Raw genomic sequence first — 24,899 nt, 5'->3', positions numbered from 1 at the left:
GTAAAGCTTTGAGTATCCTTTTACAAAGAGCCTGTTGCACAATGGATTTCTTGGTTTGGTGGGGAGGATGAGAGGAGACAACATAGGGGAGGATGAGAAGGGAAGCACTAATGGGGGTTTGCCCTCCGATGGCAAGCAGATTGCTCTCCTAGTTTTTCAGTTTTAGTTTAGAGTGAAGGGTTTTGTTTTTCTTTGGGTAATCAAACTGGAGTATCACAACAAATGATTTTACAGCTGTTTACTCGGTATATTTGGCAAGTAATTAAAATAATTGAAACAGAAAGGAACTGCAAGATGGGGAATCATCAGAGATACATATTCTGTCTCCTATGTTCTTCAATATTTACATAAGGATGTCATGAACCCCAATTCATGACTTTTCCCTTTCCTGGACCCTGGTAAGCCCAGCCGTCATAACTCTATAAATCTGCTCTCTGGCTCCAAGACTCCCCCCCCCTGCATTCCCAGTGCCAGCTAAGTTTCTCTTTCTCACATACCTTTTGGTCTCTCACCAGCCGGCCCTGGCCAAGGCCATAAAGCGATAAACCTGTCGGCAATGCTTCTGCCTCCCTTCCTTTCCCAGCGGGAGAGACTCCATGCGAATGTATCAATCTTACTGTAAGTGTCCTTGCGGAGACAGCTTTGAGTCTCAACAAAGTATCAACCGCTTGATAAGATTCCGGGCCATCTGGTCGCTGGGGAATCGACCCACCTCTGCCTCTTCCCCGCTCTCCCGCTAAAGACCTCCAGTCCCCCCTCCCTTATTTGGTGAGCACTATAACTGCCTTGTTTGTTCTTTTGTACTTTGTTATTATCAAGATCTTTGCTTAGGAAGACCTTGGCATGCTTTAGCTTTCTGTGGACTTTGCCTAATAAAGCTCTTCTTGGAAATTTGCAACCGACTGTTGGATTTCGGATGTGCTTTCACTTGGGACTCCACAGGCTGGGCTCAGCCTAATTCCTGACAAAGGATTCTTCAAAAAGTTGTCTGATGACTTAGAGTGAAATATCACTAATATGCAGATGAGACACATCTCTCTCTTTTAGCTGAGTCAATGAAAGTCCTGAATTGTTGTGTGCAGTTAGTAAAGGCCTAGCAATACAGTGGGCACAACAACCTATGGCAACTATCTGACTAGTATAAATCAAAATGCAGAGAATAAAGCCATATATTGGAGAGCGATTTTTATTGACTCACATTAATAACAGCTTCAAGATACACAACACTTGACAATCCTAATTACAGACAAGAATGATTCATGTAATGATAATGATGACAGAAAGAAGAAAGAGATGAGCTCTCTAAGTTGGTGGATAAGAAGGAATGGGATTAAAAACCAACCAAAAAATTAACGATCTAAACCATGACAAATCATCAACAGAATGAGGTATTTATAGAAAAGATTTTCTTGCACTTTACTATTCCAGTCTAGGGATGTTCACCAAGGAATAATTTGGTACTATTTTGATTCAGGCTGAATTGATTCAGGAATACTCAAATTGCCTGAATCCAATTATTGGTATATGGATTTGGTTTCCGGTGATATTAGTACAGTCAGTTCAGCCACCACTGGACAAACTGCTGATCTGTGGAGATAAGCCTCTCTGCAGATCAGCTGTCTGGGGCATTTAAACTGCAGATCAGCTGTCTGCACCCCCAGTGCAGAGGCCAACAAACCACTGATCCTCAGCTGCTTGTCTGGATCTGCACTGGGGGAGGGAGAAAAACTGGGGGAAGACATTTAAATGAACTCCCCTCTCAGCACATCACAGCACCCAACCAACAGATGAGGATCATCTTCTGGTTGGACCCTGTGCTGGCTGAGGAAGAAGGCATTTTAATGGATTTAGGTTGATTGAAATGCCTCCCCCTCAGGACAGATCCCAACAAATGGCTAAGAATCAGTGTTTCAATTCTGCGCTCCCCCACATGCAGCCAGCTGGGTGACCTTGGGCTCGCCACAGCACTGATAAAACTGTTCTGGCCGAGCAGTGATATCAGCACTCTCTCAGCCTCACCCACCCCTCAGGGTGTCTGTTGTGGGGAGAGGAATGGGAAGGTGACTGTAAGCCACTTTGAGCCTCCTTCAGGTAGGGAAAAGCGGCATATAAGAACCAACTCTTTTTCTTCTTCTTCTGTTTTGTTGGCCTCTGGCGGCAGCGTGAAGATAGGCTACTGAGAAGGCATTTAAATGGACCTCGATCCATCTAAATGCTTCCCCTTCATTACAGAGCCCAACAAAAAGCTGTGGATCACCTGTTTGTTGACTCTGTGCTGGGGGGGAGATAGGCTACATGGAAGACATTAACATTGACTTAGGTCTGCTTAAATGCCTCCTCCTCCAGCACAGACCTGAGATGTTTGTCAGGATTTTAAGTGTTTCCTCAGCAGACCCCTCTGAGGCTGCGAAGAGCCCGCTGTCCGCAGCTTCAGAGGATTCTGTTTGGGATACTTTTTTAAATTAGCAGAAATAGCTGAATCAAGCCCAAATTGGTTCAGGCTTCTCAGATTTGACTAATTTAAACTAATGGATTGTGTGATTCGGCTTGGATAAGCCCATAAGAATCCCAGAACCGCATTGATTTGCCTATGTTCAGGGTTTATCCAAGCTGAATCACACATCCATATTAAACTCAGCCGAGTCTGAAGCCAGTTTGGTGTAGTGGGTAGGAGTGCGGACTTCTAATCTGGCATGCCGGGTTCGATTCTGCACTCCCCCACATGCAACCAGATGGGTGACCTTCGGCTCGCCATGACACTGATAAAACTGTTCTGACCGAGCAGTGATATCAGGGCTCTCTCAGCCTCACCCACCCCACAGGGTGTCTGTTGTGGGGAGAGGAATGGGAAGGCGACTGTAAGCCGCTTTGAGCCTCCTTTGGGTAGGGAAAAGCGGCATATAAGAACCAATTCTTCTTCTTCTTCTTCTTCCTCATTGAAAGAGGTTTTCCCTTGTATATTTTAGGTCAGAAATAGACCTGTGTGGAATGACTCAGCGGCTGGTATCCAGTGATTTCTGCCAACAGATTGTGACTTTCTTATATTCTGGAATAGCCCAAGTTGTACCTTATGGAAGGAAATGCTTCTACCCAAAGAAATGCCCCATTGGGTCCAGGCCAGTATCTGTAATCCTTCTCTCTCTTTCTCAGCATGGGATGCCAGCTGCCAGGAAGGACCTCAAGACTCCTCAGAATTACAGCACATCTCCTAACAATGGAGATCAGTTCCTTTGGAGAAAATGGGGTGGAGTTTGGACTCTATGACATTATGTCTCACTTAAGTTCCTGTTATAAGGTAAAGGTAAAGGTATCCCCTGTGTAAGCACCAAGTCATGTCTGACCCTTGGGGTGACGCCCTCTAGCGTTTTCATGGCAGACTCCATACGGCATGGCAGGTTTGCCAGTGCCTTCCCGTCATTACCGTTTACCCCCCAGCAAGCTGGGTACTCATTTTACCGACCTCGGAAGGATGGAAGGCTGAGTCAACCTTGAGCCAGCTGCTGGGATCAAACTCCCAGCCTCATGGGCAGAGCTTTCAGACTGCACGTCTGCTACCTTACCACTCTGCGCCACAAGAGGCTCTAAGTTCCTGTTATATCCACCATAAAATTTGTTGCACAGATGATTCAGTTGGGTTTGCTTTCTCATCCAGTAACTTTAGGTCTTTGTTTTATATATCCTCAGAGTCAGGACGGTGCAATTGCTGAAACAAATTCCAGAGTTATTGGAATGGGTATGCAGATCAGCCAAAGCTGATCTGATGTCCAAATCCTATCAGTAATGGTATATGTATTTGATCTACATTGCTGTTATTGTTGGATGGATTTCATTTGGAAGTGTATATTACACTCCCCCAACTTTGTTGTCTTGGTGATTCAAAGGGATTTGAAATTTGTCAAAAGAAGAAATCAGAGAAGCAGCAATGCTTTTTCTCTACGCAGCAAATGACTGAAAAAACTGAGAGCCAAATTTTGATCTAGCTTCTGGGGCTTTCACAAATTGGCACGTGAAGCAACAAAGTCTGTGAAAAAGTGTGCCTACGGCAGGGAGAGCTAAGCATGTTTGGATGTTAAGAACGTGGAAAAGCACAAAAACTGTAGGGCATTGGAGGTGTTGTAAATCCAACGGCAGGGGTCAAGTCCAGGTCTTCCTTTGTCATCCCAGGGGCTGGCTGAAAAGTGAATTTCTGCAAGAGGCTCACAAAGAAGAGGAAGAGCTCCATTCTGGCCAGGGTCTCACCAGCACACATTCGGCGACCTGTGACAGTGCAGAAGGGACAAAGAAGCAGTATTAACTTAAGCTATATGAAGCCCTTTGTCATACTTTGATACCCCAGAGAATTAAGGCAAAATAACCTAGTACTCCAAAGGAAATATGAATATAAGAGCCTCTTGTGGCGCAGAGTGGTAAGGCAGCCGTCTGAAAGCTTTGCCCATAAGGCTGGGAGTTCAATCCCAGCAGCCGGCTCAAGGTTGACTCAGCCTTCCATCCTTCCGAGGTCGGTAAAATGAGTACCCAGCTTGCTGGGGGGTAAACGGTCATGACTGGGGAAGGCATTGGCAAACCACCCCGTATTGAGTCTGCCATGAAAACGCTAGAGGGCGTCACCCCAAGGGTCAGACATGACTCGGTGCTTGCACAGGTGATACCTTTACCTTTTACCTTTACCTTAACCTAGTACTCCAAAGGAAATATGAAGACAGATGGAAGTATAATTGAACACAGTGATTATCGATACTGAGAAATAATGCTAATCCTGAATAAATATGAAATGGCCAGCTGGGATGGTGTTCATCCAATTCGATAGGCCCTGGGTATCTGATCTATTAACAAAATCAATATAAAAGAATTTACCTGCAGAGAAAGGCAAGAAGGCATCTCTTTTGACAAACTTTCCATCGGAATCAAGAAAGTGCTCAGGATAGAACTGAAATGGTTTTTCCCATTGAGATTCATCATACAACACAGAATACAGCAATGGAAGTATATCTGTTCCCTGGGAAATCAAAGGAATGATGAAGAATTGAAGACATATTGAAGTGTACTGAGCCAGCACCAGCATTTTTGGTCCTCTTGGTCTATACTTCTCAACAGCTGTGAGATGGGAGGCAAAAAGTTCTCAGGAAAAAGGCCATGGCTACTCTTCCCCCAATAACAGTGAGTGGCAGGGAAGAAGCAAGCTTTTTGTGGGCTGCCCACTGGGACTAGAAGCAACCCCTACGTCAACTGCTTGCCACAGCAGTCCTTGATACTGTGAGAAAGTAGATGACAGGGATGATTTGATGCCCCTTCACCTCTGATGCCCTAGGCAATTGTCCAGGTATGCTTTATGAATGGCTCAGCCCTATGTTTAGATCCCTCCCTCTGAAATGAATGGGGATTACAAGTAACTGATCTGACGGGCTCTGAAGTTTCTCAGCATCTGGAAGATGGCCTTTTTTCAAATGTAGTAGGAAAAACAAACAGACTGATATAAAGTTATGCAAGACTGTAAAAGTTTATGCAGTTAGGGAACACTGATCACCTTGGGAATGAAATATCCTTTCAGAGTGACATCCACGGTGGTGGCATGTGGTAAATTCATAGGGAGAATATTGGCAAATCTCTGAACTTCATGAATCACTGCATCTGTATATGGCAGTTTTGATCTATGTTCCGTCTGAGGATGAGCAGACCCAATCTCTTTTGCAATTTCTTCTTGGACCTTGCCTGAGAAAATAAAGCAAAATTTTAATTCATACTATGGCTTTTTGTGTTACTCGGTATGAGTGTGGATGCTGGACATGGAAGAAAGGTGATTTATTTGAAGTGCGTTAGAGAAGGAGAATTTCAGGGATATTGTGGATTGCCAAAAAAACCAAACAAACACATAAGGGGATTCTAGGTGAAATAAAACCTGAAATCTAGAAGCTAAAATTAGGAAAGTTGAGGTTCTTGTATTTTGGCCATGTACTGAGAAGACAAGTCTCCCTGTTAAAACCAAAATTGCTCGGAAAAGTTGATGGGAACAAGAAAAGAGAAAGATGGATTGCCTCAGAAAAGGATGCTACAGCCTTCAATTTGGCAAGATCTGAGCAACACAGTCCTGGCAACACAGTCCTGTATTGTACTGTATACTGTACTATATGTATACAGACTAAGATATCTTCAAGGTGTTCTGGCAAATTGCCTGTACAGAGACAGACAATTATTGAATGTTTTGGAGATCATTAATTCTTAAAGTCAACAGATTCCACAAGCGACATATAGCACATAATGCTGCCTAAAATATACTTTTCTCCTGAATTTATGATGAGGGAAATAGCAGTTCTAGGATACATCTTCAGCTAGAGGAGTAGCAAGCATGGTTTTCCACCTGTGTATACAAACTGAGTATCCTAGCCAAAAATCTCAGGCAGAGGCAGACTTTGAAATCAACCAAAAAGGATTTTATTGAGAGAAAGTCCTTACTACACTTCCGTGCTTTTTAAACTAAGCAAGCATGCAAAAACGGGCTGTGGCTGATCAGCTCCTAGCCTTCTTGGAGGAAACTTTGGCCCTAGACCGATATCAGTCTGGGTTCTTTCCTGGCCATAGGGTGGAGACTGTGCTAGTTGCTATGATGGATGATGTCTGGTGCAAGCTGGATCAAAGGAGTTCAGCCATCCTTGTTCTTTTAGATCTGTTGGTTTCATCCCCCATGCTTACTTCGGAAGCAATAGGGCATGCTATCCTACCAAAAGGAACTGGCAGCAGCCCAGCGCAGCCACTGCTGTGCATAATCAGTCAATGAGGGAGAATCTAAAGGATGTTGTGAGAAACTAGGGCCTCTTTTTCATTGAGCCAAATAAAACAGTTTTAAAAACAACCAGTTTAGACCACTTTATTATACCACGATCATTGTTCTACACTGAATATAGTCTGTTGGAAAACCACGCTGCAGTGATCTCTGCATGGAACAATTAAGTCCAGGCTCCTTTTGCATAGTCCCGCACACTGTGGTTTTGTCCTGTAAACTCCAGGTGTCACAGCTGACCAGATTTTTTTATGTTAAAACCAAATCAGTGTCCCTTGATCTGTCCCATGTAGAACTCTTTAGCATAATCCTATGGTGGCATGCCTTGCTAAGAAGGAGTCAGCTTGCATTTAGAACACCAAAGTTTGATAGTTCAAATCCGGAGATGGGTTTTTTCCCCCTTTGCACTCACTTTATGCTATCTTTTGTTTGCTATGTTCAGATTTACATGGAGGATGGGGCGGAGGCAATGGAGACGGGTGCCCGGGTTCTCCTGCACCTTCCCTGTGTGCTTGAGATTGAGAGAGAGAGAGTTAGAGAAGGCAGCAGCTGCCCCACTCCCAAAGGGGGGGGGATCAGCAACCCTTTTGCAGTTACCTTATTTTGAGAAATTAAATTGTGTGTGTTGTGCATGCGAGGTAGCAGAGGGCTGAGCTTGGGGTTTGGAGCAGGATCCTAGCAGCCCCAAAGGACAGCCAATGAACTGCCAGGTCCCCAACTGCAGGGTTCAACCCTGGAATCACTTTACTTCCAACCTGGGAATCACTTTAACAAATAAAGAGCTGAAATGCACGACTGTGCCTCGTTTCTTCCCTACTGAACCCACTATACAACAGTGTGTCCCTGGGGGGGGGGGGGGGTGCAAGAAAGGTATAAGGATAATGTAAAAAAAAAAAAAGGGCTCCGGGGACTTAAATGGACTCCAGGGAATGGTAGAGGACAGGAAGGCCTGGAGGATCATTGTCCATGGGGTCGCGATGGGTCGGACGCAACTTCGTACCTAACAACAACAACAACAACAAAGACATTACGTTTGGGGGCTTGAATAGCAGAGTGAGGGAAGATGTGCATGCCCAAAGAGGCCGAGTTTCCATGCCAAAAGGAAGGCTGAAAGGGGGTGTGGTATTCAAGTTGGTAGCCATGAAGATGGCTACAACAAAAAACAGAGTCCAATAGCACCTTCTTGTTGGTCTTGGGGGAGGGGAAAGTAGGAGGTTCAGTTGTCCATTTGATTGTTTACTTGTTTCATTTAATCCAATGGACCGCATTACTAAAAGAAGTAAAAACACGTGCACTATTTAGCATCTCGTCCTCTGTGTATGTGTCTGCTTGTACCTTGTATGTCAGTTCTTACCATGCCATACATATAGCAGCTTGCTTTGCTCTAAATAAACGTTTCTAGAAAGCTTTGCTTTTCTTGGAGTGGACGAAGAATCTCAAATACCGGGGACCATTCCACCCATTGGATTTGTTTGGCGGTTAGTTATTGAGGCTACCTCAGGACCTGCAGATTCTTATGGTCGGCCCATACCTCAAAGGCCCATACCCTCCAACCAGTGCCTCCTAGTAGATATTGCCAGTTTGATTGCGTTGGCTTCTTTCCCCAAAATGTCCTGATTTCTCTCGGCCTCACTGAACCTTTTGGAACCATAGGCCTAGGGGTGCAACTGTCCCTCCTCCCCCCCCTACAGGATCATGGCCCCCATTGTGACATCAATTGAATTGACCTGCAGGGTGAAAGGCTGGGAGGGATCGGCATGCCTAAGGATGGGTTCTATTAAGTTTTCAGGTTCAGTGATCACAGACTCCAAGTCTTCACAACGGCTCTTTTTATTTAGTAATTCCAGCAACAGACTACAACGACTGAACAGAGAAAAACAGGCAAACTCATGCCCTTTTATACCTTTCAGGCAGGCAGCTGCTGCCTTTGATTGGCTCTAAGTAGTGCAATCCAATTGGCCCTAAGCAGAGCAATCGGATTGGCTCTAAGCAGAGCGATCAGGTTCCTTTGATTGGTTAGTTCTTTGGCTGGCAGGAGCCCTCATTTGAATCAGTGGGCAAATGCCCATGGACATAACAGGTTCTGTGGTAAATAGTCCCTTCAGCTATGACACACTGCAGACCATTTGACCACTTTCCTCCCACTTCCCTCCCCCTTTCATCTTCAACAAGTCTGAGTGGCAGGACTACTTGCTGGCAGGACGAAGCTTGGAAAGGGTGCAAGCATATCCATACCTCTAACCCTTGAACCTTATATTAACAATCTCCATTTTTTACTGAAATTTGAGGCAAATTACAAATTGTAAACTAATGTAATCATTATAGGATCACAGCAACCTGGACCAAGGTATAAAGTATTAAACAAGGATTTGTTTGTTCCCCTCACTGGCATTCTTCAAGCAAAGGTTGGCTACACACTTTTCTTGGATGCTTTAGGATGCTATGGGCTGATCCTGCGTAGAGCAGGGGGTTGGACTGGATGGCCTGTATGGCCCCTTCCAACTCTATGATTCTATGATTCTATGATTTTATTCATGATAATTTGCCTTGTTTATTTACTGACTTTTCTCCCACTGGAAACTCAAAGCAACTTACACTGTTCTTATTATATCCTTTCTATCCTTACAAGAACCCTGTGTGGTAGGTTAGAATGAGAGTAAGTGACTGGACCAAGAGAGCTTTGGTGGCAGAGTGGGGATTTGAAAATAGTTCTCTCAGATTCTGGTCTAACCACTACACTAAACAGAAAGCATTAATCAATTCAGACAACATTACTGCATGTATAAAAACAATGTGGGGAGAATAGTCCATCATGTAGCTGTGTGGCAATGCACTGAACAACACCATAGCATGGAACGTAAGCTCAGAGGGAGGTGTGCAGGCACCACAAGCTAAAACACTGAAGAATTCAAGCCATTCACAATCCCCTTCTGCTTTCAGAATTATACCAGCTGGGGGAAACAGGGAGTATAACTCACTGTTGCTGCTTCATCTTCTCCCTTATTCAGGTACCATCCGACAGCAATCTGTAATTACTTTACATTCTCACCGCTAAGTTTAACTAGAATCCAGGTATCTTAGAATGATGGAAAGCACTCACTCTGAATTTCAGGGTACTTCATCATCAGCAACAGGCCCCAACGTAAGGTCGTGGAAGTGGTCTCCATGCCAGCTGCAAATAAGTTCCCCACAACAGACTTTAGGTTTTCGTTATGGAAAAATTTGTTGTCCTGGTTCTTGTTCTTCTCCTACAAATAGAAAGGAATCGTTTAAATTAAGGGGCATCATGTGTAAAATATATACATGTGTACATGTACATATCATTCAATCCAACCATTGCTGGCATATCTGTTGCAGCAAATTTTGTACAGCATTAAAAAAAATGTTCGTCCTTTAGAATCTACTGCAGCGTTTTTCAACCTCTGTCACATGATCTCTGACTTCAAAGTGCTGAGTTTTAGGTGATTACTTGATCCATCCCATCACTGCTTGCTTCTAGCCAGTTGGCAAGTGACTCTTGGGTGAAGAATCATTCCACTATCTACTTTGGAGGGGGATTCCTGTTCTGATCTCCTGAAGTACCTTGGGTGGTCATCTACTCCAATTCGGTGGTAGAGATACCAAAATGGTTTAATTTAATCCACTTGGGTAGTTAATTTTTTCTAATTACATAGGTTAATTGCAGTTAGAAGTTCCCAGTGGCAGTAGAAGATCTGTGCAATCTACTAGAAGATCTCCTTGTTCTTCCAGAGAGATGTTGTACCTGGGTTTAGACACTATATCGCGGAGTGGATATATCTCTGGGTAAGTAAGATGGTAAAACTCAGTCTCTGGTTCTTCTCTGATGAAAAATGGCTGCAACGGCTGACTGCCAAGTCTACCCTAGGAAGAGCAAGGGTTGCTAGCAGAGTAAGTTCAGGGCCCCAGCTGGGCCAACAGCAGGATCTATAACAATGACAGCAGAAGAAGCCACGGCGAACCAGCAACTCCTTGCCACAGGCCCCAAAGATGGAATTCCTCTGCCAGACCACCTTGTCACCACTGACACAGCCTCACAAGCTGTCTGTTCTGGCCAGGTCCAAAGGGCTAGCCAGAAGTCAAGTCAAGGCGTATTCAACTGTATCAGTACCATCTGGCTCAAAATCAAGAGGTTGAGCCAAAATGGGAACTGAACAAATACCAGTAACTAGCACCTACATCATTGGTATAATCTGGAATAAATGCAACGAGAAGAATGAGGACAGAGAAACATAGGCTCAACTTACCTGCGTTGAAACTGAAGCCATGTCTTGAGGCAGCTTCAACAATCCTCTGAAGCAAGAAAAGTACTGTAACCACCCAAAATAAGATGAGGTTTTCTGGGACCCCTCCAGCTCTCCACTGCCCCTCTGCTTTGGGGCTGTCACTGGGGAGGGTGCACTGTCAGGATCGTTAGATCCTTTGGAGTTGAATTGGGGAATACTGTGGGTCCCTGGCATTCTGGCATGGAGAGGCAAGGGCAGAAAGGCTGGACTGTTTTCTATATCAGGTAGTGTCAAAGAATAGTTAGTTGGAATTGTTTGATTCCAGGTTTAAGGGAACACATTATTGTGGCTCTTACCTGCACGCCACCATCTTGGGCCAAAGCCCAAGGGAGATTCTAGGGCCCGCTGGAGAATGGCCACTCTCACAGAAAAAGAAAATAAAGAAAACAAATGACAAAGGATAGAATTATGGAAGAGAAAACAGGAAGGAAGGATGTGGTGGAAAAGAGTTAAGGGTTTTTCCTCCCCAAACAACCACCAGACCATCTGGAGGCTGGCAACTCTTACTGAGAGGGGATATAAGAAAATAAATAAGATCAGAAGTATCAAAGAGAAAGCAGGAAGAAAGGTCACAAGGTGGAGAAGAACTAGAGTCATTCTTCCCCAAACACAAACAAGACCAGTTGTCATGAACCCCCAGTTCCTGACCCGTAGTTCTCACCTTCTTTTTGACTTTTGCTTTATTGTCAATGCTCTTGGATCCCCACTGAGTTGTTGCACTTTCCCAGCCCACTTAAGAACACTCCTCCCATCTCCTGTTCTCACTTCCGTATCTCAAGGCTGTTCTTACTTGGAACTTAGTCTAAATACTAGATGGCTTTCTTAGTTACTCTGGCACTTTGTAGATCAAAGAAAACTGTAGTACTCTTTCTAAATGAACTAATGTTCCCGCCAAATGCTGCCCCATTGCCCCCGCCCGCGCCTAGCTAAGGCATATGCTTTGCATCCCCCTTGCCTGGTGTCTCTGTCAAGATTCCTGTCTAAGAGTTTATGCGATGTGCCATGTGTCATGATTCTCCAAATAAAGACTATTACTTAAAGCTTCATCATGAAGTCTGAGATTGATGTCTGTGGTGCGAATCTATGGGGTCTCATCCACTTGGTTCCTAACATCAGTCACATGTGCAGAATTTCTTTGTGACATTTGGGTACTCTGCGTTTCTTCCAAGAAAGTTACAATAACACGTTGTCCAATATCAATAAAGATTAGTAAATGTTAAGAAATGCCAGATGGTTTGATAAGCTGTTCTTATCTACAGCTTCTTTGAAACTTACATTAAAGGTTCACCTTTGATTATTGGGATGTTTAAAAAATTCTGTTACCTCTTGTTGTCGTACTAGAAAAGCATCAATAAGGCTCCTCTGGTCATTCACATCGAGCACTTTCATGTGTTCTATGAAGGTAGCCTGTATGAAGGCATGCATTTCATCCCTGTTCTTAAGGACTGTCTTGCGACCACCACAGAAAAAACCCAGAGCAGGAAACATGTTATACAGCTAAAAGAATAACATATGGGAAAGAAAAGACACTTAAAAAAAATCAAAATGCTGCATCTCAGACTAACCTCAAAGCACTTTTAATGAAAATATCTGCCCATAACACTTCAATGTTCTTTAAAGTTTTAAATAAAATGTAATTCCTTTTTTTGCATCTTTGTTGACTAACAGAGAATCATGTCATAGGAAAAAATGACACATACAAACCTCAGGGTAAGGGGCCATGGAAAAGGGAACAAGACTATCATCCGTGGCAGCACATCTGAGAAAGAGTGGGAATTATGGGTGGTGAACCTGTGACTAGGGCTGTGTGATTCAGATTTGGAAACATCCAAATTGTCTCAATTGCAATTGATTTGGCTGATTTGAATGCCGAAACCATCCAAATTGTGCTTCCCGGCATTTAAAAATGGCCGAATCGCTTCAATTTGGCGATTCGGCCAATAAATCGAATTGATTAGTCTGAAGCAAAGGCAGCCGTTAGCTTCCCCAGTCTCCTGCTGCCTCTGCTGCATTTTCCCCTTGTTTTTCCTGCTGAAAATGATGGAGGGGGAGGGGGAGTGAGTGGCCAATCACAATGCCTGTTGCTTTTTATTTTTAAGATTTGTTAAACATTTATGAGGTGATATGACCATATATAGTAATGTTGATCCACCGCCACCTCCCAGAAAGGTCAAAAATGGGCCTGGAGTGGGTGGGAAGGGAAGGAGCCCTGGGTGGGCATGTTCATAGCATATTCTGCACAGTCACTCCATGTCTAGAAGCCTGAAGAAAGTTTCAGGGGTTTCTCAACAGTAAAAAAAAGTGGAGAAAAGCTTCTTTAAGCTAAAATGAAGATGGCCTGAAGATGTATGCTAGATTTTACAAGCTGTATTTTTAAAATTTTTAAATTTTAATAATACTTATGAATTTTTTAGTGTTATATATTTATTCTTATACCTATGATAGTACTTTATTATATATGCTATAAACTGCCCTGAACCCACAGGAAAAGAAGGGAGAAAAAAGAATAGATAAATAAAATCATAGAGTTTCTGTTGAATCAAGGATCAGGATAATTTGGCCTCAATGAGATGGTGCCTCCCATGTCCTAGCCACAAGACAGAAATGGGAAAATCACCATACACTTGAATGGTGCCCAATCTATTCAGCATTGATTTGGCCATATCCAAATGGATTCAGCTGAAACAAAATTACTTATCCTTGACATGCCTACTTTTTGGAGGTCTGTCCCATGTAATTTCTTTTCATATTTTTGTATTTTAAAAAATCATATGGTTTCTTTTCACATTTTGGATGCAGAACAACTAATTCTAAACTATCAGAAATTTTTCTTTGCATTTTGGCTAGGGAGTCACCAACCTCAAGATAGTCACATAGCCCTACCTGCATTTTCTGTACCATGGAATCATAGAATCATAAAGTTGGAAGGGACCTCCTGAGTCATCTAGTCCAACCCCCTGCATTATGCAGGGCACTCACACCCTATCGCTTATCCACTGTAACCTGCCACCCCTTTGAACCTTCACAGAATCACCTTCTCTATCAGATGGCTATCCAGCCTATATTTAAAATTTTTCCAAAAATGGAAAACGCACCACCTCCCGAGGAAGCCTGCTCCACTGAGAAACTGCTCTGTCAGGAACTTCTTCCAGATATTTAGACAAAATTTCTTTTGAATTAATTTCATCCCATTGGTTCTGGTCCGTCCCTCTGGGGCAAGAGAGAACAACTCTGCTCCATCCTCTATGTGGCAGCCTTTTAGATACTTGAAGATGGTTATCAGATCCACTTTCAGTCATCTCTGCTCCAGCCTAAACAGACCAAGCTCCCCCAACCTTTCTTCATACATCTTGGTCTCCAAACCACAGCATTCCCCTGATCCAGCAACATAGTCACTTTCTCAAAAAAAGAGATAAGGTTTGTCTGACATGATTTGTTCTTGCAAAACCCATGCTGAATCTTAGAAATCACAGCTCTCTGTTCCAGCTGCTCAAGGACCAACTGTTTGATGATTTGTTTCAAAATTTTGCCAGCTACAGATATCAAGCTGATGGGTCAGTAGTTACCCGGATCCTGCTTTTTCCCTTTCTTGAAGATAGAAACCACATTCACCCGTCTCCAATCATCTGGCACCCGTCTCCAATCATCTGGCACCAAAATTCACAAAATTCACAAAAATTATTTAACCAATTTTAAGTGATTAGATTACCGTGACTGAGGGACTTCCAGCAAGGCGGATATTTTCATTGACCAACTTCAGTAATCTTACAAAAGTGGGGTCTTCATATTCATATCGCTTGCCAAGTAATATGGATACTATAATATTGGCAACAGCAGCATTCATAATTACAGTGGTCTCAAACGGTTTTCCTAAAAATTAAAATTTAAAAAGAGAACATTTATTTGGGGAAAAGTTTTGTTTTAATGTTAACTTGCCAAGAATAGAAAAGTTGTGGGGGGGGGGGGGGGTTGGCACATACCAAGTTCTGGTGCAATTGGTCCTTCCATTTCTTGAGACACACCTCCATAAGTCTGACATTAATTTGGATTTTCAGGCCTTCTCTGTGTTGGGCATTCCTTTGATTTCTTAATCCCCACCCTCCCAATGCCTGGCAAACCTATCAGTTTAAATACTCATTCTTAAAGTTATCCCTTGTGCGTAAAAAAACATCAGGATTTTATACGCATCAGGATGAAAAAGAAGAATCTTTACCAGATCTTACAGAGTGGTTAAATAAACTGATGGAATATGGGTCAACGGCAAAACTTACATATTTGATGTAAAACAGATTGGTATCAGAGCCCAATACTAGACTATAAGGTAAAGGTAAAGGTAAAGGTAAAGGTAAAGGTAAAGGTAAAGGTAAAGGTAAAGGTATCCCCTGTACAAGCACCGAGTCATGTCTGACCCTTGGTGTGATGCCCTCCAGCGTTTTCATGGCAGACTCAATATAGGGTGGCCTTGCCAGTGCCTTCCCCAGTCATTATCGTTTTACCCCCCAGCAAGCTGGGTACTCATTTTACCAACCTCGGAAGGATGGAAGGCTGAGTCAACCTTGAGCCGGCTGCTGGGATCGAACTCCCAACCTCATGGACAGACAGCTTCAGGCAGCATTTCTGCCGCTTACCACTCTGCGCCACAAGAGGCTCTTTTACCGTCCTTTAATCACCATCTAAAATTCCTGCTGGACTTGCTTTTACCAAGTCAGACAGTCAGTTCATCAAGGTCAGGGTCATCTGCTAAGACTAGCTGCCGCTCTCCAGGGTCTCATTCAGAGGCCTTTCATACTTTGCCCCTTTTAACAGGAGAAGCCAGGAACTGAACCCTGGACTTTCTGGATACAAAACAGAAGGTTGCCCACTCAGTCACTGCCACAATATAATACACACTATAAAAGGTTTTAAATTAGTTTTGTCAACCCAGGGATTTCTGGGAACTGTTACGCATGGCAGGATCCCTGCCTTATGCCTTGGCACACTGTCTTCTATAACCAATGGCACCCCACAATAGTCTAGGCTTAAGCTAAAGCCATGACACTGCTAGGGTCAGCCAAGCCAGGCCAGACTCCATCTTAGAAATCTTGCTCTCTGCCTTAGGTTTGGAATGACAGCCTTTGCCTGACCCAGAGGTGCCTCTGGACTCAAGCTTGCATCAGCACATCCCCCCCCATTGTATTTCTAAGTGAGTGGACTGGCTTCCTCCTGTTTGCCTAAGGGCTCCTAGGAAAATCCTTTGTCTTGCAACATTTTTCACACTTGGCCCCTCTGCCAGGGGATATTTCCTCCCCACGCCCTGCCAGCTAGACCTGATGGCTCTCTTCCTCAGAGCCATTAATACCTTTATCCAAATCCATTTACGGCCATCACCCCCCACTTGGCCAGGTATTGTCCTAATCTCTGGGGACCCTGGAAACTTCCAGCACATGTTTACCTGAGCCTTGTCACATAGCCCCCTTCCCAAAATCCTATAAAAACTGTGGCTTCACACAGCCACTCTGAGTGTCTTCCAACCCGGGACCTCCCACGCTGGTTCGTGCTTCTTCCTCTGACCCACCACTCCTCGGACAGGTAACTATCAAGCCTTCCACTCTTCCTCCCCCTTCTCTATATGACTGCTTGTATGTCTGTTAGCTATTTGTGTGTCTTTTTGTTATTTTCCTTTCAATAAAAGCTTATATTAATATTTTACCATTTAAATCTGTATTTGCCTTGAGTTCCCACGGGTGTAATAAACCCTCGTAGACATAGGTAACGATCCGATAAACGCTAAGTTACCCCCCTCTCGCAGCATTTGAGCTAATATTCCCCACAAGCTCAAAGATACGTGTTTTTAGGACACGTGTTCAGCAATTTGGGTAACAGATTTCTAGATTTAGACATCAATATATAGCAAACAATTAACATCCTCAAATTACATTTCTTTGGGAGGAGGAGAAGTTGGTTTTATATCCAACTTTTATACCCTAAGAAGTCTCAAAGTGGCTTACAATTGTCTTCATTTCCTATCCTGAAAACAGATACCTTGTGAGGTAGATGTAGCTAGGAGAGCTCTAAGAGATCTGTGTAACCCAAGGTCACCCTGTTGGATTCATGTGAAAGTATGGGGAATCAAACCCAGATTTCCAGATTAGAGTCCACTGTTCTTAACCACTACACTACGCAGGCTTTCATGATAGTAAATTGTAACAAAAATCTGCTTCTACTTTGGTTTGTTGATACACTGCTATAACAGACAACAGCAACATACCTTTGTAAGATTCAAATTTCTGTTTTAGGAAATGGCATTCTTCAACAATCTTGTCCTCTATGGTCCTCTTGCCCATTCCATAGTCTCTCAAAGCGGTCAACATAAACCGCCGCATCACCTTCCAGTTCTCACCATGGGAAAATAACACACCTAAAGGAAGAAAAGAGCTAGTTTCAAGAACTGACTTGACCCTTATGAGTTTGCATTCACAAAATACAGAAGGAACAGTGGCTCCTGGCAGAATAGAAGCAGAAGAGTGTGAGGAAAAATATCACTAAGTTGAGGAAGAGACATAACAGATGGGCCAGTAGAACGGGAAAATGCCCTTTCCATATGTACCTCTTAAGGGATCATCTGATAGGCCTAATCATAGAACCATGCCCTTTGCCTCTGTGTTCGTATTCCTCAGTGACACTCCAAATACCTTTCTGACTAGCTTCTAACCTTCCTAATAACTTTCCACAGATCTTTATTGTCACCATTCCTTCCTCATCCACTCCGATAATCCTCCTCACTCCCTTATACCACTTTTCCCCTTTAATCTATCCTTTAATCCCCTTAAACCATCCTGGCAACCAATGTTGTTGATAGGTGGGAGACATTGGTGGGAGACTATGCCAGCTGGAGTGCTATTTCTTGTGGCTAGCCTATTCCTTTAACAGTCACTTGATCTTCATAAATCAACAGGTGGATTTTTTTTCTACAAGGTGATAAACTTTATACCTTCTAAAGCCTGTGTATCCATATATAAGAGTCAAAAAGTTGGCAAAATATTTTCAAGCTAGAGATTAAGCCTATTTCTGTATATTTAGCTGGGGAAACCATACTTTGCATATCTCCTGGGATAATGGGCTATGGTTATGCCTAAATAAACAAGTAAAATGGCTTATTATTCCAAAGACATCCTCACCATAGCCTCGTGCAAACTCTTCAAACATCGGGACCATGGGCCTCTCTGCAAAGGCATCTGCTTGGTTCACCAAAGCTTCCTTTACAGTCTCGTAGCCCGCCAGAATGACAATGTTTTGAGATCCCATCTGGAAGCGGAAGACAGGACCATACTTCTTCCATAACTGAAATGTAATTTTTTAAAAGGAAAATATATCTAAATTATTCAGGAACATGGCTAAAAAACACCAGTTATATATCAGTGGAATGTCCACATGCCTTTGAGAACAGAAACTGATGGCTGCACAATCTGTTAGGAATCAGGCCATAATATTTGAGGCCTCCATATAAAAGAAAGTTCAAATCATTAGTATAACACAGCGGGCATTCTACTATCTCTGCCAAGCAAAGCTACCTCTGCCCTACCTTGCCCCAGAACACTTAGCTACAGTGATAAATGCAATGGCCACCTCAGGATTGGATTGCTGTAACTTGTCCTATGCAGACGTGGCCTTGTCCCTGACACAAAAAATACAACTAATTCAGCAACATGGATTCTCACTAGAACATCTTGGAAGGCCCATATCCAGAATGTCCTCAGACAACTACACTAGCTTCGAGTTGAATTCCAGATCAAATTCAAAATTTTGGTTTTGACCATCAAAGCTATTCATACTCTTGGTTCAACATACTTGAGTTGCCACCTCACTGACTATATCCATTGAAGAGAACTTTGTTCTGCCAACATGAATAGGCTGGTGATCCCTGGCCTGAGAGATGTACATTTGGCCTCGGCCAGGGCTAGGGCCTTTTCACAGTTCCAAAGGGCCTGAAAACAGAGAATTTCTGCTAGGCATTTGTTTGGGGCCGATGAATAGCAGAACACTAAAAGGGCCCTCCCTGCAGAATTTCCCACCCTGGATCTGAGAAGGCTTGTGATCCTTGGTGCTGAGGGGTTTGTGTATTGACTTTCTTGTTGTAGGCAGTTGCTCCCATTGAAAATGCAGAAATAATATTAAATGAGGGACTTGAAAAAATTTAACTGAAGAAGCCCAAGAGAACAAACCAAGTTGTTTAAATCAAGACACTTGTTTTCTATGACCTCTGAACATCAACTGAGTCCAGCAATCAACAACTCTCTATCTTGAATTGATTAAAATCCAAGGTAGTGGATTCAAAGGTATTAGAGCAGAGAATGTTTTCATGTATAGAGACTTACAGGATTTAGCATTCATTATAAGGACATTTTAAAATTTATATGGACCAACTCATAATAATTTGTTTCAAAACCATAACAAACAAAAGTGAGAATTCAAATGTGATACATATATAAGTGGTCTTTGCAATAGTGCAAAATATTGTATATCCCCATAGTGTACTCTATAAATTAAGAAACTATTTTATGTGATTCTTTATAGCTTATAGACAGTGTGTTATATTCTTGAAAGCTTTTAACATGAGCAGCTTACATTGCCCAAGTTTATTTCCGGTCAAACTAGACCCTAAAGTATTTAAAATGGGGAAACTTCATTATTTTTACCGTGAATTTTCCTTTATTGTTTAATCTGTCTCAGCAAACATCATATTGTTGATACAGATTAAACAATAAAGGGGCTAGCGTGCACCCCTGATGCACTTGCTGCAGTAGGGAAATTATGTTGAAAAGTTAATTCATAACAGATTTGTGCTTTGGGATTAGTATACAGAGACCATTTCCGCACGGATGCATAAAACATGTGCCGCCTCCTGTTTGCAAACGCACAATATGAAACCACGCATTTGCACCCGTCCTGCGATATCCCACTGCCTCATTGAGGCTTTTCCCTTCCTGACAAGGTAGCAGAGAAACCTAAATTGTGGACAACCCCCCCCCTCCCCGCTCCTTGGGTTATCAATCAACCAGTTCCTTCCATTCCCCCCAAGTCCCAAAATTAATTTTAAAAAATACACATCCGCGTTGCTATGGGGAAATGCCAGAACAGTCAAACTTTTTTTTAAAAAAAGAAACTTGCACGCCCACATTGCTATGGGATCACACCGCAACAATAAAACATTTCCTTAGGTCCCTGATGATTGTGTGTTCACAATAAAGATTTAAAACACAGAACATGGACACCAAGCTAATAGGAGACGCTTGCTTCATCACATGCCCTCCCTTCTTACCTCATTCATATTCCACCACCAGAAATCTGGGTAGTGTAAACCAGGGTATAAAATCCAGCAGCTAGTCTTCCTCTTGACTGTTTTTTTTTTTGTTTGGGGGGGGGGAGGCTGGAAGGGAGAGCCTGTGGTGATGGAAGAAAGGTGTCCATGAGACACCACCCCCTTGCTTTCTGAGGCTTCCATGGGGCTAATGGATGGTCTGTTGTTGTGGATTTTTTCTGCCAGTGAATTACCCAGGCATTGCCCCCTCTGATTTAGTGTTTGATGGGCCTCCAAGTCCCCCCTGGAGGCTGGCATCCCTAGACCAGGGGTAGTCAACCGGTGGTCCTCCAGATATTCATGGGCTATAATTCCCATGAGCCCCTGCCAGCATTTGCTACCCCTGTCCCAGACAACCAGTGGTGCTAGTGGTGCTGTGAGATTTCCACCCCCCTGCCCTTGGCAGGCAATCCCCTCCTATTCAGGGGAACTCAGATGAGCTCTGAGTGGACTTCAGTGGGTCTCCAGTTCTCACCTGGAGCCTGACACCCAAGCATTGCTTGGGCAGCGAGCCATAGCTGTCCCCTGCAGCTCTGGCATGCAGTGTCCCTTTTCCCCAGTAGAGGTGATGGGAATGAGAACTGTTCTCTTTTACCGATTATGCATGGGCTGAGTTGTCCAGGGTGACAGCAGCAGGGCAGTGAGGCTCATCCCCAATTGTGCACGATGCTGCTGCCATCCTGGCCCTGGCCCAGAGCAGGGCCCTCAATATCCCGTGGTAAGACAACGCAGATTCTTCCCAGTGACACTGTGGTTGCCATCCGCATCCCTGCTGGTCTGGCCCCATGCATAATGGAAGATTCAGAGTAGTTCTGGCAGCCTCTTCTCTGACTTATCCCAAGTTTCAAGAAGATTGGACCAGGAGGTCCAATTCTAGGGGTTCCCCATCCTACTTCATTATATCCAAGAATGAGAAAAAAAGAGTGTCTATTTTTTATCACCATTGGATATAATGGAGGTAGGATGGGGACACCCTCTTTTGGAACACCTAGAATTGGACCTCCTGGTCCAATCTTTTTGAAACTTGGAGGGGATTTGGAGAAGAGGCTCCTGAAGCTACATTGGGATCCTCTAACTCACCCCTGCCCCCTGGGGCCACGGAGACTTCAGAAACCTTAAATTCCCTCTTAAAGTCAACGGCGCCCTTGTCTTTAATGACTGAAGTGTCTCAGAGATGGCTGAAGCACTTTGGATGAAGAAGGATCCTAAGGAGTTGCTTCAGATGGCCTTTTGATGGTCCAAAGTGGGTTCTTCCAAACCTGAAGGAGTCTGCATTTTTTGTTCGTGTACTTGTCTTGTTGGATAGGTCTGCTTTGTCTATAGATGTTTCCACAGAGTCTTCAAAGGCAGCTCTGGATGTGATCAGAGCCATAGATACATGTACCAGGTCTCAGTTTTCAAGGAGGGGATGCAGCTACGGCAAACCAACACTGTATTCATATGTTTTGCAAGTAACAGTTACAAGTTTACTATTTACAGCAATGGAAATAATAGCTCCCCCTAAGCCAGTGGTTCTCAACCTTCCTAATGCCACAACCCTTTAATAAGTTCCTCATGTTGTGATGGCCCCAACCATAAAACCATGCAAGGGTTCTTTTACGGAAATTAAACTGAAAATGACCAATGGCGTGAAGATCCATTGTTCATGAGTGTATATAAATTGTGTTTTTTTCTGGGGTTTTTCAGTTCAGTTCTGCCTCTTGTCCCACCATGCCGCTCTCGCTCTTTTCCACTGCTCCAGACGAATGCTCTATCACGATCTACCCCGCAAGGCTGTTGTGTGGATGGCACCGCCCCCCCCCCCCCAGCCAAGTTGCTTGTCCTGTCGCAACCCCTGTGAAAGGGTAGGTCAGGATTGCATGTCGGTTGCTTGTAAAAATTTGGGAGGAAAAATAGTCCTCAATCTTTGATTGTTTTGGAGCTGGTGGAGGAGAATTTTCCCGATCTCTTCCACGCTTAAGAGGTCCCATAGAGAATTAAGTCACACCTCCCAGCAGCTCTGAATTAACATAGCCGGTATAATGAGTTTAGTTTAATAGATTACCAACCTGTTGTGGAGGTGAAGAGCATAAGACTATCCTAATTATCTGGTGATAATCTCAGTTACCAAATATCCCCTGCTCTGAATCAGATTCAGATACCTTTATTGGCATAAGATTTGATATACTTAAAACAAAATTTAAAACAGAAACAAATTCTGGACATAGACACATGGACAACAGTAATAAGGTCTTATGCCATATCGCCGGTCTGCAGCAGAGATAGATTAGTTCTCGAGATAGATGCCAGGATTTTTGCCAGGTCCACTATCTGACAAGGCTCCTTCACACTCAGCAACATCTTCATTAGATGTTTCTCATCACTGCACAGATACTTCAGTTTTCCTATAAAACCCCCCAGATAATGATGAAGAAAAAGAAGAAGAGTTGGTTCTTATATGCTGCTTTCCCTACCCGAAGGAGGCTCAAAGCAGTTTACAGTCGCCTTCCCATTCCTCTCCCCACAACAGACACCCTGTGGGGTGGGTGAGGCTGAGCAAGCCCTGATATCACTGCCCGGTCAGAACAGTTTTATCAGTGCCGTGGCGAGCCCAAGGTCACCCATCTGGTTGCATGCAGGGGAGCGCAGAATCGAACCCAGCATGCCAGATTAGAGGTCCACACTCCTAACCACTACACCAAACTGGCTCTCTGGAACATCTGAAATTTGGGGCAGTTGAATAATAGGTGGCTAAGGGAATCTGGTACACTGCACCCGTGCAGACAGCTTCTCTCATTTCGAGGGATTTGAAGGAAGCGTCCTCTTGATAGGTTTGAAGGAAAGATATTTAGGCGCGCAAGGAGAAAGGCCCTTTTAAGGGAATAGTCATCTAACACTTGCAGATATAGGGACATTGATTTATAAGACCAGGGGATGTCCCAATGGCCTGGTGAACAGATCCTGTGGATTGATGTGCCTATTATCTGAATATCCTGGTCTTCTAGTCTTTTAGTGATCAGCTTCAGGACTGTGCTCTCGTCACAATTAACTAGAGTAGATAGATCTAATCCTAAGCAACGAAGTTTATGAAAAATTACTTTGTTAAAGCCCTTAATAAAATAGGGATCTCCTAATGTGTTAGAAAGTAGAGATAGTGGAAAAGAATGGAAGTGGATTTTTAACCAGTATTTTAATGTACAAAGCCAGGCTCTGGTTTCTAGGGTCTGTTGACCAAGCTCCGCTAAGAGTGTATGGTTTGCGACACAATTTGGTACATCCAACAATTGCCTAAAAAAGGTAGATTGACATTTTTCAACTTTGTTGCTGAATGCACCAATCCAAATTGGGCTCCCAAAAAGCAGTTGAGGGATTATTTTAGCTGCATAGATTTTCATTGCGGCCGAGAAATTCCTATTACCCCTCTGGTGGAAAAATTTTGCCGGTAAAGCCAATTGCCCCTTAGAGGATTTGACAACCTTCTCTATATGGTAGGTCCACTTATTGTTATAGCTAAAATTCATACCAAGATATTTGAAGTGATATACTTGCTCGATTTTATTGCCTCTCACCTTTATGGTACTTATGTCTAGCTTTGGCAAAGACTAAGATCTTAGTTTTCTCAAAATTAATCGTGAGATGGTTTTCGGTACAGTAATCTATAAAGGTTCTAAGATATCTTGTTAGGCCTATTCAGGTGCTTGAAAGGATGATTGTTTCATCCGCGTATAGTAACAGAAGTGTAGATCTATTACCTACTGAGGGGGCGTGACCATTGGTTCTCCCAAAAAGAGCAGGGAGATCGCTAAGAAAAAAGATTAAATAAATGAGGAGCAAGAATGCATCCCTGCTTCAGCCCTGCTCTGAATCATGATACACGTGGAAGAAAACGCTCTTAACACATCTTCTCAAATATTTTATTCTTTTTGATCATTTCACATACACCCCATTGATCAGCAATGCAGTTATTAGTAGACAGGACTCAGAGCTAGGGCAGTCTTTCCCAATCCTAATTCTCAAGACCGCTGAGAACATTAAAGAGCATAAAGAAAAATCAGAACTGAATCAGAGACCAAATAAGGTAGCCTAACAGATGCTTCACTCTAGCCCAAGGAAAATCAAGATAGCGCACAAATCCCATGAGTGGCATGGGAAGAACAAAAATATTTACCTGGAACATGGTTCTGTAAGGCCTTTTGAGGTCTACAAGGGGGAGATTTCCAATAAAGGGCCATGGCCTCGGTCCTGGTGGGAAATTTTGCTTGCTGGCGTTCCGGAAACTGCCTATTTTCAAAAAGAATGCCACAGAAAGGACAAATAACAACAATAGGGAAACAGGATCCATGAAACCCATGCCCTGAGAAATGTTCTAAATTAATTCCAAAAAACTTGGTAAAGCACAATTTTACCTACAATAGCCCCTGTCAGCTGAAAGGGCAGAATAAATAGTCGTTTTGCCTCCTGTTAACACCTCCGGTCAATCAATGACAAGTATCCTGTGTAACTG

General features: G+C 43.4%; 1 protein-coding gene across 3 annotated transcripts; it reads right to left on the bottom strand.

The window, feature by feature from the left end:
* Positions 1-1,168: 1,168 nt before the first annotated feature.
* Positions 1,169-24,899, bottom strand: LOC143826259 (cytochrome P450 2K6-like). 3 transcript variants are annotated; one of them, XM_077314980.1, is made up of 10 exons: positions 24,806-24,899; positions 24,564-24,676; positions 18,237-18,399; positions 17,327-17,476; positions 14,789-14,949; positions 12,403-12,576; positions 9,876-10,023; positions 5,525-5,709; positions 4,855-4,996; positions 1,169-4,257 (listed from the first exon to the last, which is right to left on the bottom strand). In XM_077314980.1, exons 2-10 carry the CDS (start codon positions 24,570-24,572, stop codon positions 4,070-4,072), a joined length of 1,320 nt encoding a protein of 439 aa, XP_077171095.1. In that variant the 5' UTR covers positions 24,573-24,676; positions 24,806-24,899; the 3' UTR covers positions 1,169-4,069. The 3 variants fall into 3 exon arrangements, with proteins under 3 accessions (XP_077171095.1, XP_077171104.1, XP_077171090.1); XM_077314989.1 differs by having other exon boundaries at positions 24,802-24,884; XM_077314975.1 differs by lacking the exon at positions 24,806-24,899 and having other exon boundaries at positions 24,564-24,795.

The sequence above is a fragment of the Paroedura picta genome, chromosome 1 (genome assembly GCF_049243985.1).
Source record: "Paroedura picta isolate Pp20150507F chromosome 1, Ppicta_v3.0, whole genome shotgun sequence".
NCBI lineage: Eukaryota > Metazoa > Chordata > Lepidosauria > Squamata > Gekkonidae > Paroedura > Paroedura picta.
This window is presented reverse-complemented; position numbering and strand designations above follow the sequence as displayed.